The sequence below is a fragment of the Melanotaenia boesemani genome, chromosome 15 (genome assembly GCF_017639745.1).
Source record: "Melanotaenia boesemani isolate fMelBoe1 chromosome 15, fMelBoe1.pri, whole genome shotgun sequence".
In the NCBI taxonomy this organism is placed as follows: domain Eukaryota; kingdom Metazoa; phylum Chordata; class Actinopteri; order Atheriniformes; family Melanotaeniidae; genus Melanotaenia; species Melanotaenia boesemani.
This window is the reverse complement of record NC_055696.1, coordinates 3,424,391-3,439,138: the sequence shown is the minus strand read 5'-3', so window position 1 is coordinate 3,439,138 and position 14,748 is coordinate 3,424,391. Positions and strand designations below refer to the sequence as shown.

At 38.3% G+C, this 14,748-nt stretch overlaps 1 protein-coding gene across 1 annotated transcript; it reads right to left on the bottom strand.

Annotated features, from left to right (window-relative positions):
• Positions 1 to 13,783, bottom strand: gusb (glucuronidase, beta). The gene is made up of 12 exons (XM_042008505.1): positions 13,509 to 13,783; positions 12,764 to 12,949; positions 12,467 to 12,648; positions 11,972 to 12,114; positions 11,443 to 11,630; positions 10,994 to 11,146; positions 10,086 to 10,264; positions 6,296 to 6,442; positions 4,386 to 4,470; positions 1,799 to 1,975; positions 1,480 to 1,615; positions 1 to 749 (listed from the first exon to the last, which is right to left on the bottom strand). Exons 1-12 carry the CDS (start codon positions 13,722 to 13,724, stop codon positions 598 to 600), a joined length of 1,944 nt encoding a protein of 647 aa, XP_041864439.1. The 5' UTR covers positions 13,725 to 13,783; the 3' UTR covers positions 1 to 597.
• Positions 13,784 to 14,748: the final 965 nt, after the last annotated feature.

The following is a 14,748-nucleotide window of genomic DNA, read 5'->3' as shown; positions in this document are numbered from 1 at the left end:
ATGAGAAGAGAATAGAAACTCATTCATCCTCCAGATTCTGGCGAGTCGGTGTAACACCTGGTGCAGATGCAAAGCCACACTTAATAAGGATGATGTGTAATTCCTGGAGGGAAACTCTCCCCTTGCTTGCTTTGCTGTAGGCAGATAAGCCCTGCTCCATATCAGCTGTCCAACATATCACAAAAAACACGTTAAAATAATCTAGTTGTAGTCTGTAAATAGTGACTCAGTCTTTGTCAAATCACAGGCTGAGACTTTAGATGTGAGCTGGTATTTTTCTAGTCTTTTGCAAATCTTGTAAAAGTCTTCTGGTGTAAGCGCAGCATAAGACTTGAAATAGTCATTTGACTTTTTAAAGATTTTATTTTATTTGGAGTTATATTTTCAAACCCATTGTAAGGGGTGGTATTTAATTTAAATTCAGTCCTTTGAATTAAAGCTTAAAGTCTGCACGTAAGATGAAGTTTGACTGCAGATGTGTTGGTGTGGACTACTGATGCTGAAATATTCTACACACTGAATTAAATTGTAATTTCTTCAGAAAGCCTTGGTTTTACATGAGTTTGAGCTCATCTTGGTATGGATACCCAAACACTGTCAGAGTTGGCAAGGGTATTTGGTCCAAATGGGGAGTTGGCCCGTTTCATTAGCCAGTCTCCAGTACCTCTCTTTCAGGATGAAAGCTGCTGCTTTGGGTTGCCTTTGTCGGGTGAAAATACCCTTTTTGTTCCCCACCACACGAGTAATCCCTGTAGACATGACAAAACATGGCATTTCCTTAACAACTAATATAATCATAATAAACTAAAGATTCATATCAGCGTAAGAAGATTCATTTATTTTAAATAATATTCATATTATGTCAAGTACCAGAAACACTGTCTATGCTTGGATTTACCCATCAAGGTAACAAATGTGGAAATACAAGCTGTCCTTGTTGGCTTTCATTCGTCTGAATGACACTGTGATGCTATTAGGGTCAACAAAGCTGAAGGGAAAATTTATATATCAAATTAAATTTTTCCTTTGTGTTCATCATCTTCTGTTGTTAAAAGTGTTATGCATTATACAAGCTTTTGCTTCCTCTTATCCCACTTTTGGTTTATCTAGTTTATTTATTTTGTCTGTTATGTTTTCTATTTGCCTCCGTTGCAGGAACCAAAAGAAAAAGTCTTGCCCAATATGAACAAAATCAGCTTTATGAATAAATTAGTCTTGTTAGATCACCTGAACTGTTTTAACTATTAATAAATAAATGAATGTATTCTTCTGATATTGAACAAATCATTTAAAAAAAGAACAGTATGTGTTAGAAAAAGTGTTTTTGTAAAATTTACTGGGAAAAAGAAGAACCCTCTCCTGATACCTGATACTCAAGAGGAAAAGAACTTCATATTTTTATGAATATTAAAAAGATTTCGGCTACTAAGCTTAAAAACTACGCCCGGTATGTGAGCAGTTCTGAAAACTCCAGTTCACCTTGTGTGGTCATGAAGTCGGCAAAGTTCCAGATGAGTTCGCCAATAACGTATTTCTTCCTCTTCTGGTCGAACACATCGTGGTAGCTCTGCAGCACTACCTTCTGGTACTCCTCAGTAAACATCAACGGGGGGTCCTGGAAAGTGAAAATAAGGCTGTTTAATCCTGGAAAGACCAGTCAGATGTAAAGAGAATAAGATTGAGCAAAACTGTACCATTCAATGTAGTTTCAGGATACCACATAAAACTGTAAAACTACATTTCTGGTGCAAAACAAACTGACAGTCAAATGTGTGTGTGTGTGTGTGTGTATTATCACATTGTGAACCCCCGCCACTGCATCTGCTCCGTATTCGCTCTGGATGATCGGTTTCTGGTACTTTCCATACCAGTTCTCAAACTGCGTGTTGAGCTGGATCGGGATAACCTCCACGTAGCCTGGATCATGGTACCAGGAAAAATAACTATTCACGCAGATTACATCCACAAAAGGAGCCTGGGGACAAAAAAAAAACCCAACAAAAAACAAAACAAAAACTCAAAGATTTGTGGAAATTTGATCATCTTTGTTGCTTCTTTTTGTCCATTTTCTCTGTGGTGTTGTGAAGTTATAGATTAACTTTAAAAGACAAATTTTGATAGACGCTGTTATATGTTATTGCAAAGATATAAAATATTACTTTCATAAAAAATACAAAAATTATTTTATAAAGTGGGATCCTTGGTTTTATTTGGCTGTAGATAAATGAATTACAAATATTCACTGCCCAAGACCCAAGAACCACACAGAGAAAGACGTCCCCCACTCCCAGGCACGTCAACAATTCAACACTATATGAAAATTAGCTTTAAATGCTAACGTATACAACTCTGCAGAATACCTTCAAACTTGAAGTTTGCTTCCTTACTTTTTATTTGATTCACTGGAAGCTGCTGTTGTGATATGCAAGAACATTCAGTAAAGTGACATGAACGGACTTGTAAGTTCAGACTTATATCTGCTGTTTTTTTCCCTGCACACGCTTCTTGTGCGGGTAGTCCTCACTCTCAACTGAGTGTAAAAAGTATGAAGGAGTATTCTCTTTATAGAGACCGAGCCAGCAACAATAAACTGAGTGCAGTCACACATGCTGCATTTCTTTATCATTTATGATGAGGTCGGACTTTGAGAAGCGACTGATTAATAACTGAAACAGTGCACTGCTCTATTATATGATGAGCTGAAATACATTTCAAAGAGTTACTTAACACTAGGTTGGTGAGAATTTTGCTTCCCCAGCTGACTACACCCAGCAGTGAAGTCACTATTTACCAACACACCCTGCAGTGCACTTTCCTACTTCGCTGCAACTAAAGAAATTAAACTACTAGAAGTCAGTAAAAAGCGGCTGTTCTAAGACACTTTGCTTTTGTTGGTGTGATGTTTAATTATACAGTGATAAATATTGGACTTGTATTGGAAAATTTAATTTGTAATACAAATTGTGATGGATGGATTTAGAATAAAATTCATAAAACATCAGGTTGATAATCTCATATGGTTTCAACACATCAGATCTGCTGCCACGTTAGACCAGTTCTTATATTTTTTCCCTACTTTGATCATAATGATTATTTCAGTGTTGTATTACTACCTGGTACCTTTAAAGTCTAAACTGTGTGGCCAAAGACAAACAAAAATCTGCTCAAAGTTTGAAGGCTTGAAGACTCTATAAATCAGCCTGGTAAAGTTGGGAATGCAGGGTTCCATGCAGCAGCCCATTAGACAAATTTTGCAACCAATTATTGGAGAAAGAATTTTCCAGCTGGGTACACCAGTGTGACTTGAAAACTTGACATTTCTGTGTGGCCCTGTGATGTCCGGGGTGTACCCTGCCTCTTGCCTAGTAGCTGCTGAGATAGCCGGCCCCCTGCCGCCCTGCACTGGAATAAGCAAGTATAAAAAAATAGATGGAGGGATGGACATTTCTGTGTCTGGTTTTCTAAACTATCAAAATATAACAACAGGAGGCAACAAAGGGAGGGTGTGTGTTAGTGTGTTTGTTGTGTGAGTCAAACAGTACCCAGGTAACTTACTTTAATGGCTCCAGATTCATTTAAATTAGATTTGTTCCTGTATGCATTGATGTGGAATCCATTTATAGACCATTATTTGTCCACCCTGCTATGATGATGACTACATGCTCCTCCTTAGCTTGTTAGTATTTGGCTTTTCTGAATAATCACAACATCACACACAAATTAAGATGCCATTAAAATGGTACATGCTGATCAGTGAACTGAACAGATTTAAAGTTCTGAGCATTTTGTTTCGCTCTATGCTTTCTATTTACTTGAACAAATAAGATGCATGCTGTCTTCTGTGTACCAGCTTGTTTTGTTATCTCTGGGTTTAAGCCAAACTGGGAATTGTAGAGGATGCATTACTGTTTGATTCTAGTAAAACATTTACATGCAGGAGTAATTTGATCCAAGCGACATAATTATACTGCATTAATGCAATTTTCACTAATTTATTTCAAAACTGTGTTTACATATATTTTTAAAGCTGCACTACTGAACTTTGGCAGGTTTACCCACTTTGACAACCCCTTAACAAAGGCTTATTAAGTATCCATCTTGCACCCTGTTTCTTCTCTGAGCTCTCTCCAACCAGTAAAAGTCACTCTGATGTTAACTCTTATCTCTTGCTCTGTCACTTTCTCTCTTTCTCTTCCTCACTTACTCTGATAATTGGGTTTCATTGCTGAGGTGTGCTTTCAAAATGGCTACAAACGTCTTCATCACTGAGCACCTAACCAAACACAACGCAGAATCGGTCAACGTGTAACATGAAAGTCGTACAAATAATTAAGTTTTCTCTTAAATATACTGTGTGTACTGAGATTAAAGCTAAAGAGACTCACCCCTTTGTCCCTTGCATAGTTACTGTCTGTGATATAGGTGACAGGGCGGGTAGTGTCCAGAGCTTTGGTATGCTTTATCAAAGTCCTGTAAGAAAAAACTGTGGGTGAGTATATTGTGAGCAAGCAGTCATGAAAAATAAATCCACATATCAGATGGAAGGTGACACTGTTACATAACAAACAGGCAAAGAATCTGATTAAGTTCGTTATAAATTTAGGGCAACAAAGCACATGTTTGTGCAAGTAGAATTATGTGTACACTCTGTTCTCCCCACGCAACAGTTTAACTGATGGGTACTGTGATGGAGCAGGTCATGTTTTCATTGCTCCGACTCCTCTGGCTGTTACTGAGCTCCAGCTGCTGAGATCAACTTCCTGACTGGTCGTTCTGCATTCTTAACATGACAGCACAGGGGAAGACGGGGCCAGAACCACATCAAGAGAGGCACTAATATTCAACTCAACTTTGGGGATTCTAGTTGGCTTTTTAATCTACATTACCAATGATTATCAAAAAACTAACAAAGGATATTTGTAAGGCTGTCAAAAATGACGCGTTAACGGTGGTAACTACTTTATGTAATTAATTGCGTTAATATTTTTAATGCAATTAATGTACCCTTGTCCTCCCACTTGTCCTGGTGAGATGGTTCAACTCCCGGACAATTCTCTGATTTTTATAAAAAAAAAAACCTGCAGTTTTGTACAAATGTCGCTGCTGTAAAGCTGGATTTATACTAGCATGGCGTCTGCATCACGGCCGTAGGCGCTTTGTAGCTCCGCGGAGGCCAGACTCGCACCTCTTCCAGACCCGGCGTGCACCCCTGCTATGCAGGCGGTTACGCGGAGGTACTCCCTTGTGATTGGTCAATTTGGGATTACGAGTTTCCGGATATCTGGATCTTCTTGCTGAATTTGTGTGGTAACCACCGTTTTTAAAACAACACCCAGTGGATCAAGTTGATGAGAGGCTGAACTATTTCTTTGTTTTATTCCCCAAGCTAATAAAGAAACTGAACCATACCGGATGTCATTGTTGTTTTAATACAGAAAATACCTACTGAACTGAAAGGAACCATCAAAAGAACTGTGACCTGGTGAGTTTACTGGCCGATACCACCCCTGCTGCCACCTTCAGGTTAGGAGGAGAAACTACAACACAACACCAAAATGACGTGTACCCCCTACGCTCGAGTTCGAGAGCAAACTCACGCTACGCTGTAACCGATCACACGCAGACGTCGCAAGTATAAATCCGCCTTAATCCTCTGTGTCTGCGCAGCGGCAGCCTTCTCCTCTAGAAAACTAAAAGCGGTTCATGGTTCATAACAGCATATATTTACCCCAAAATGTTGATTTGGATGTGGTAGCAATAGTAAGCTAAATTTATCCGTCTCATGTCAGTCAGACTTATGTCACATGAAGCTGAACAATGAAACATGTTGATAACAGCCAATTTCAATTAGATTTAATTTGCCTTCATTTCATATTACTTTTAAGTGTTAATGAGGTTTGGTAGTGACACAGATGTAAAATCTGCTAGCCATGCACACATCTATGAAGACTGACCTGGGGCACTGGCCAGGAAAAGGGCGACACAAATGAGATCTCTTTTTGTTTTCATGAAATACTGAACTGATTGTTACAACTAAAGTCATCCTTTAATGTAAAAATGCTAAGAAAACCCCAAGTGAAGGTCACTTAACATTAAATATTTGTAAGCACTGTCTTGCTCTTTCTGTTGATGTAATACAGTAAAAACAGGCATATTTTAGTAATAGTCACGAATGGTGATTAATCATGATTAATTCATTTTTAAACTATGATTAACCTAGTTATACGTTATTTGTCTGGGTATGACTATTTGATGAATAGAGCTGTTCAAAATTAAACATTAAACTAGTACTTACTTAAAATATTCTTCAGCTGGCGGCATCTCTGCCGCAGGCTCATTGGCTACTGACCACATGACCACAGAGGGATGGTTCTTGTCCCGCCGTACAAGCTCATCCATGACCACCAGGTGGTGGGCCAGAGAGGCGTTCCCAAAACTGCGACTGTAATGGCACATAAGACACGTCACACAGAACTCATAGACTGGCAATGACATGTTTTTTCATCACTCACTTTTCAACTGGTTTGTTGGCCAGTAATAATTTAGTATCTTACAAAGGAACTATTCCACTAAGGATATGCTTTCTTCTATGTGGTCACATAGAAGAAATTCCAACAGCAAACTTGAGGATTTCTTTATAGTCGTATCTTATTGTACAACTATAATGCCCTGGTTACCAGTTTCAGACAGTAAGGATTAGCAATATGGTTAGCAAACGGCTCCATCTCAGCCTGTTTTATCCGTCCTACAACCACATTTTCCATGTTATGCATCACCATCCTGTATCCACTGACTAGCGGATGGTTTGAGGCTCCGCCTTCATTATTCTCTCCACTTTCTGCAATCAATTCCACTAGCAGCTAAACATCCCCGAGCATGCTGCTGCCACCACCATGAAAAAGAGCTGTCAGTGATTTTGAGGTTAAATGTGGTTAAATGTGTCTTTACATAAGTTTATTCTGGCCAAACAACTTAATGTCTGTTGTATCTGGATGGCAATTAAAGGGATATATATATATATATATATATATATATATATACATACACACACATATATATATATATACATATATATATATACACATATATACAAAGCAATAGAAGCCCAGATCTACCATACAAGACAAGACCCTTGTCAGGTGCAGACTGTGCAAAGAGGCCCCTGAGACAATCCAGCACATAACTGCAGGGTGTAAGATGCTGGCAGGGAAAGCTTACAAGGAGCGTCATAACCAAGTGGCTGGTATAGTGTACAGGAACATCTGTGCAGAGTACAGACTGGAAGCCACGAGGTCAAGGTGGGAAACACCTCCGAAGGTGGTAGAGAATAACCGAGCTAAGATCCTGTGGGACCTCCAGATCCAGACCGACAAAATGGTAACTGGACCGGACATTGTGGTGATGGACAAACAGCAGAGGAAAGTCGTTGTGGTTGACATCGCAATACCAAGCAATTGCAAGATCAGGAAAAAGGAACATGAGAAACTGGAGAAATATCAAGGCCTGAAAGGAGAACATGAGAAGGCCTGGAAAGTTAAGGCAACAGTGGTGCCCGTGGTCATCGGAGCACTCGGGGCAGTAACCCCCAAACTGGAAGAGTGGCTACAGTAGATCCCAGGAGAAACCTCAGACATCTCGGTCCAGAAGAGAGCAGTCCAAGGAACAGCAAAGATACTGCGCAGAACCCTCAAGCTCCCAGGCCTCTGGTAGAGGACCCGAGCTTGGATGGATGAGAGACCGCCCAAGGAGGGCGAGGGGACAAAATATATATATATATATATATCTATATCTATATATATATATATGACAATTACGTCAATAATTATTGCCAGTGAAATTCTTAGATCCCTCTTAAGATATATATATATACATACATACAATCTATAAACAATCACAAATACTTTAAAATATTTAAAATATAATACAGCCCACATTAATAAAACTAAACATCAAGTAAGTGAATACTTGTGACTTTGAAATTGATAAATTTACCTGTGAATACAAAAACGTCCTCATCTTTGAGTCTGTTTTGTAGAAATTTTAAAATCTAACTGGTGTCAAAGAAAAAAAAGTAATCAAATCGCAGCAGCAGTAATCAGGACATGTAGATCCAGCTACTGTACAACCAATCTGAGCCACAGATCCCAGCCTATAATGACACCATTATTTATCTAACATTAAGACAAGACATGGGCAAATTGTCAACACAAATCAGGTCATCTGTGACAGCTCACACAAAACATGGTGTATAACGTCAGCATGTTTGGGTGAACATATTACGATAAAACATCTTTTAAAAAAGTCAAGCTCTTTTATCCAAAACTACCAGATTAAACTATGGTTGGAAATATACAACATAAGCCTGTTTTGATAATTAAGAAAGATTTCTGCAGCTCAGATGGATGTTTGCTATGAATTTGGCCAAAATTACCACAGTGAATAAATAATTCTGAAGCACAGAGTTGACAGTTTGATAATGACCTATCAGCTATGACATTTACAGATGACCCACATAAATACCAAACTACTGGCTGGCAAGATGAAAAATGAGTGTATACTGGCAGATTCCAAAAGAGTTTCCAAAGTCAAAACAAGAACTATTTGATCTGACCAGCTATGCTGGTTGATCCGATTCCAACCTCTGTAGGTCATTGTAAAGAGAGAAACACGATTCAGCAAAGAACAGCTGGAAAAGTCTTACAAAGAGAATCACAAAGCAGCTTATCAAAAAATGTTTGACAATGACATCTTCTAAAGTTAACGAGGACGCTGTCATCAAAACTAAAAGTGGAACTATGAAGCGTTTAAAAAAAGTTCACGGATTTTTGCTGCTTCCTCACAGTGAGGCTAATTTTAAATTCAGAAACAAACAAGAAACTATAATAAAGTCTAAGCAGTTATTTTACAATGAAACAAGGTCATTTAAGTGGTATAACAGAGGTGTATTCACTGTGAATGTGTAGAATAGATTAAATTATTTTGATTGGTCATTTTAGAATCTGAGTCATATTTAAAGAACTGAACTTTGCTGAATAGAGAAGAAATTTGCTGATGTTTGTATTTCATCCATTTTCTACACCTACCTATTCCAATGCCAGGCCACGGGAGACCGGTGCTCATCCCAGTTGCTAAGAGGCTAAAGGTAGGGTACACACTGGACAGACCACTAGCCCATCACAGGGCCGACTTTTGTACCACAAGCTCAATCTTTCAGAGCTGCACGATAATCCCTATGTTTTCCTATCGTATTGTGTATTGGCCTAAAGAAATTATTTTCATGCAAGCTAAAACTACTCAACATTCAGCATTCATAAACTATTGTGACCAAAGCAAGTTGAAACCCATCTGAAAAGAACTTGGGATAAAATATAAATAAAATGTTGGAAATCCCAGAAATCATGCACAAAGCGGTGATTCCAACATACCAATATTTAGCAGGTACAGTCCAGCACCACACTGGTAGCACTGTTTTAATCTGTAGATCGCACAAACACGCACAGAGGTTACAAGGACGCTGTTTGTGTCCATCTGCCTCATACTGAGGCAAACATGCATGCGGAGGTTCACGGTTACAGCACTGTGCAAACGTCTCAACCAACCCCCTGATTATTTTATACATATAACTCCAGGAAACTAGGGAACTTCCTGTTGGGGCTACTGAAGCATGCAAAGATAAATAGAAAGTATATTAAGGCCTTGTTGGTTGAGAAATTGTGTTGTAAAATTATATTATTTTTATTGATTAAACTAAAGAAATTGGGGAAAAATATGCGACCATTTTAAAAGATTTCAACTAAGTTTGGCTCTATGGAAGTAAAATATAAAGAAATTAAACCTTTACACAGTTCTGTGATCTGAAAACCGAATGGAATTTAGATTTATCTATAAAATGATCAGAATGTTATTGTATGTCATTTTCCCTACACTTCATGTATTTCCTTTTCATCCATGTAACTCAAACAGGTTTTGTAAAAAATTTTTTAAGAGGACTTAAACATTAATTAGACAGCATCTAATTAGATCAGGAAAACACTGATAAATTGTACAGCTTTTCACTGCCCTGAACATTCAAACATGACACTTACATGTCTTTGATGCCCACTCCTGGACACTCATCTATCACCACGATGCCATGACGGTCACACATCTGCAGAATCTCCTCAGCATAGGGGTAGTGGCTGGTGCGGAACGAGTTGGCCCCCAACCACTTCAGTAAATTAAAGTCTTTGACGATCAGGGGCCAGTCCAAGCCTTTACCTCGAATCTACAACACAATAAAATAAAAAAAAAAAATAAAAAAAAAAGAAAGGATTTACTTACTCAACTGTAAAAAAAAAAATCAGGAATTGTTTGTCATCAGTGTGAATTTAATAACAGACATTTTGTTTTAAAGACACAGTGTGAAAGAATTACTGACATCTAGTGCTAAAGATGGGCATAGAAATTACTCTGAATACCAAGCACAGATGTGAATGGACGGTGGCCGTCAGTGGCCAAAATTCTTCCAGACATAAGCATGTTTTCATCTGAGTGGATTCAGTGGTCTCAGGTGCAGCAATGACTGCACTACAGGTAACTACTTCCACATTGTGTATGTGTGTACTGTCTTCTTATATGACCTTTTTAATGTATTACTTATCCCAAATGGTGATCTAGAATCTATCAAAACAGAGTCAGTACTGTAGTTTTAAAGCTCAGAGGGTTCTCACATCATGAAGAATTGTTTGTCCATTCAGAGACACCGTAGTGAAAATGATGGCACAAATATGGAAGCTGCCATGTATGTGGACCCACAGCAAGTAGATATAAATAACTCATTCTATGAGAATAAAAATATAAGTTATATTGGTAATTAGGCACCAATAGAAACAGTTTTTAAATATATATTCTTTTTTTCTTTCATTGATTTTTGATTTTGTTACACAATGCACCTTTAAAGCTTAATGTCCCCGAGTCCTCTGCAAAGACTTGGCTTCCCTCTAGTGATACTCACATCAGCGTCCTCGTGTTTATTAACCCCATGAAAGTAGAACGGCTTATTGTTGATGAGAAACTGGGTGCTGGTGACGTTTACGGTGCGGATGCCCACTGGTAAAGTATAAACATCCTCGTATGTTGATTTCTCATCGGCTGCCGTTAGGCGAACCTAAATGTTAAAAGTCAAAAGTCAGAATTTTTCCAAGAAAACACTTGATTTATTTTTGCCCACAGAATGTTAAAGACTGCAACCTGCCTAGCTGGAAAACTACATCACTTCCTGACTTTATTATACATTATAACAAGGTTTTTTTATCAATATATCAAAAATCCTAATGTTAGCTTTAATGACAGACGCCATCTTTTGACGCTATTAGTGGGAAATTTGCATTAAACTCAGTTAACCTAACCTAAATACTATATCAGTCTCACTTATATGATGGCAGTTCAGGCTTGTTGTCTTACCTCCATGGAGTAAAGATAACCTGGGCTATCATGCATCAAGTATGGCCACCAGAGCTTAACGTCAACCACTTTGAGCAATCCAGATGGCTCATTGGAGGAGGCCACACAATGGCCCCCTTTGTCCATCAATGTGACCTTCACACTGGCTGTGGCTGCACCTTGGACTGACACTTTATATTTGACAAGTCCTACAAACACAATAAATGTGATGAAAATGAGAGTCACACCAGTTTTGCAAATTATAAATTAGTCTTGAGGATGTGAATTTTAATAAATGAGATTCAGTGGTATCATATGTTTTCATTACCTGCACCAAGGATCTTATATTTATTTCTTCCTTTGTTAGCTTCATGACACAAAATATACCCATTTCATTTTAACTATAGAAAACCAGTTGCAAACAAATTTAAATATTGGGCGCAGATTCAGTGTTTTAGGGAAAAATATTCAGTATAGTAGAATTGTTTATCATAAAAGAGAGGGCTAATGGTCTTGGCAGAGATGCACTTTGACCACCTTTCTGGTTTACCGATGTTATCCAGGAAGTCTGTCACCACCGTGATGTCATCCACATGCACTTTGGGAGTGGTGTACAGCAGCACAGGGCGGTGTATCCCAGCATAGTTGAAGAAATCAAAGTAGATGCTTTGCACAAAAAACCCATCAGGATATCTGTAGACCAATTACATTTTCTCCATCAGCCATCATGCCTAAACTGATATCTAAGTTTTTAAAGATAAAAAAAACTTAACAAGAGTGTAAGAGAGAGTTGTGGTAAGAAAAGAAGAAAGGAGATGAAGTAAAAAAATATAAGATAAGTTGAAGTGGTGACAGAAAACTAACTGCTTGCAGAAAGTGTCTCAAGTCAGCGACGAGGGTAAAAACTGAACTCAAGCTGAAGTGGTCAGTTCAAGTAACTGAGCTGAAAGCAGCAGAATTTTCTAAATGTTTTTCCTTCTGTAAATAAACAATGACTGTACTTATCAATCAGTAATGAAGTAAAAGCTAAAGAGAAAGGGGTTACCTGGTGCGGTCGTTCATGTGCTGGATGCTGCCTGGAGGCAGAGTCTGCAGGGTCAGAGTGTTGTTGACAGCGATGGTTATCCTGCATGGCATGATTGGATCCTTCCGGATTAAACTGCCTATCTCAGCTTCAAAAGGAAGATGACCACCCTCATGCTCTGTCACTTTCACCCCATTCACCCACTGTAGAAAGAATTAACACATCAATTGAGGTGCTGTACAGAAATCTCAAAGCCACAGAGACTTTAATTGTTCCCCAAATGTCAGGATGGCACAGGAGGATGGATGTTATACTCACCACTACTGAATAATAGTGAGCACTTCCCACTCTGAGAACTATTCGAGTGCCCTCATCTGCGATCCAGCGAGCAGGCACCACCACCTCACGTTCATACCACACCCAGCCAATGAAATTTCTCAAAGTTGGGTCCTGTGTGATGTCATTGTAGCTGGCAGGAACTGGCATGTCGATCACAGGGCCAGTCTAGACAAAGTTTATGAGAGGACAGATCTTTGCTTACCAAAATCTGATGGCATAATATAACGATAATAATAATCATAATCACTTTTAATAATCATCTAAACTTTGAAATTATTTGAACTTGATCTTTTTAGTTGCTATATAAATGATTAAATGCCACGTTGTTATTTGAACATCACAAATATGATATTTCAAGCTTTTTTTTTTAATCTCATTTTTCAGTCTTCGTGCAATAATGGACGTCCTGTTCTCTAAATACATCTACAAACCCTGAAAACGCAGTCTGACCGCATCAGTCTCCACTAAAATGTTGTGGTCTTGTTAAACAAGCCTTTAATAACCACAATACGTTGTTAATGTGGCTACATTTGGTGGTGTTTTAACCTTTCACCTTGTGTCCGTTTTCACTGATTACACAATTGACTCCATGTTGTTTACATGTCCTGATTTATGGTGGAGATTTAAAATGAAAAACAGCGCCGGAAGTTGGACCAATTTCAGCTGTCCAACAAAGTGAACTGTTTTATTTCATACAGCTGCAGCTTCTTCCATTTCTACTCACCTCTACCAGACGGCTTTTGTACCAAGCCTGCTCGAAGCCCTGGTTCCTATTTGGGGACCTGTCAGCCCTGAAAACCCACAGCCCGTTCAGCTCCTTCACCTCTCTGGAGGAAGACTCCCGGGGGAAGAGCATGCCGGTGTCCAGCGCTAGCACCGAGTTAAACACAACAAAAAGCCACAAAACTCGGAAAACTCCAAGTTTTACAAGCGGACACATCTTTAAAATTCATCTACGGTGCACGAGGACTGTAACTTGGCAGTTTCCTGTTTTTTTTTCTGTCACGTGATTTATTCTGTAGTCACGTGATTCCAGAACGAAACGATTACTACCGAGATTTTCTAAAAATTAATTTGAAACCACAAGTTAACACCAGAAACCGATCAAAATATACAATAAAATAAAGATAAATAAAATTCACTATGGTATATAATGTTTATATTATTATATTAATAGTTTTATATTTATTTTTCCAACATAATATTTTTCAGTTAAAGTGACTTTCAGCAGCCACATCAAAGCTTCACTAAGAAGCTTTTTGTCAACTCAGAAACATCAACAGAATTAAAAGTTTAGTCTCCCAGAAAGACCAGGAGAAACTCATCCATGCATCCATCTCCAGATCACTATGGTCTTTTAGCAGGACTTCCTATAAAGAGCATTAAACATCTGCAGCTCATCCAGATGCTGCTGCTGGAGTTTTAACCAGGACTAAGAGATCTGAACACATCACACCAGTTATAAAATCTTTACACTGGCTTCCAGTCAGTCACAGAATCGATTTTAAAATCCTTCTGATTGTTTACAACGGAGAACAGTTTAGGCCCAGAATACATCTGTGATATGTTCAGAGAATATAAACCTAGCAGAGCGCTTAGATCCAAAAACTCTAGTCAACTAGTCCAGACCAGAATCCAGACCAGAATCCAGACTAAACATGGAGAGGCAGCATTTAGCTGTTATGCTGCAAACAAGTGCCAGTGGAAATTAAACTTAAACAAATGCAAACACTTATAATTCCAGGTTAAAAACATTTATTTGATCATACGCCTATGCATGAAATCTACACAGTAACTTTGAACTTATCTTGCTGATAATCGTTTAAATTTACGATTTTTAAAAATATATTTTTTTTGCTATTTGTTGCTGCTTTTTACTACTTTTTAATATTTTCTTTGCACCATCTGTAATGCTTTTAATGTTTTACGTAAAGCACTTTGTATTGTCTTGTACATAAAATGTG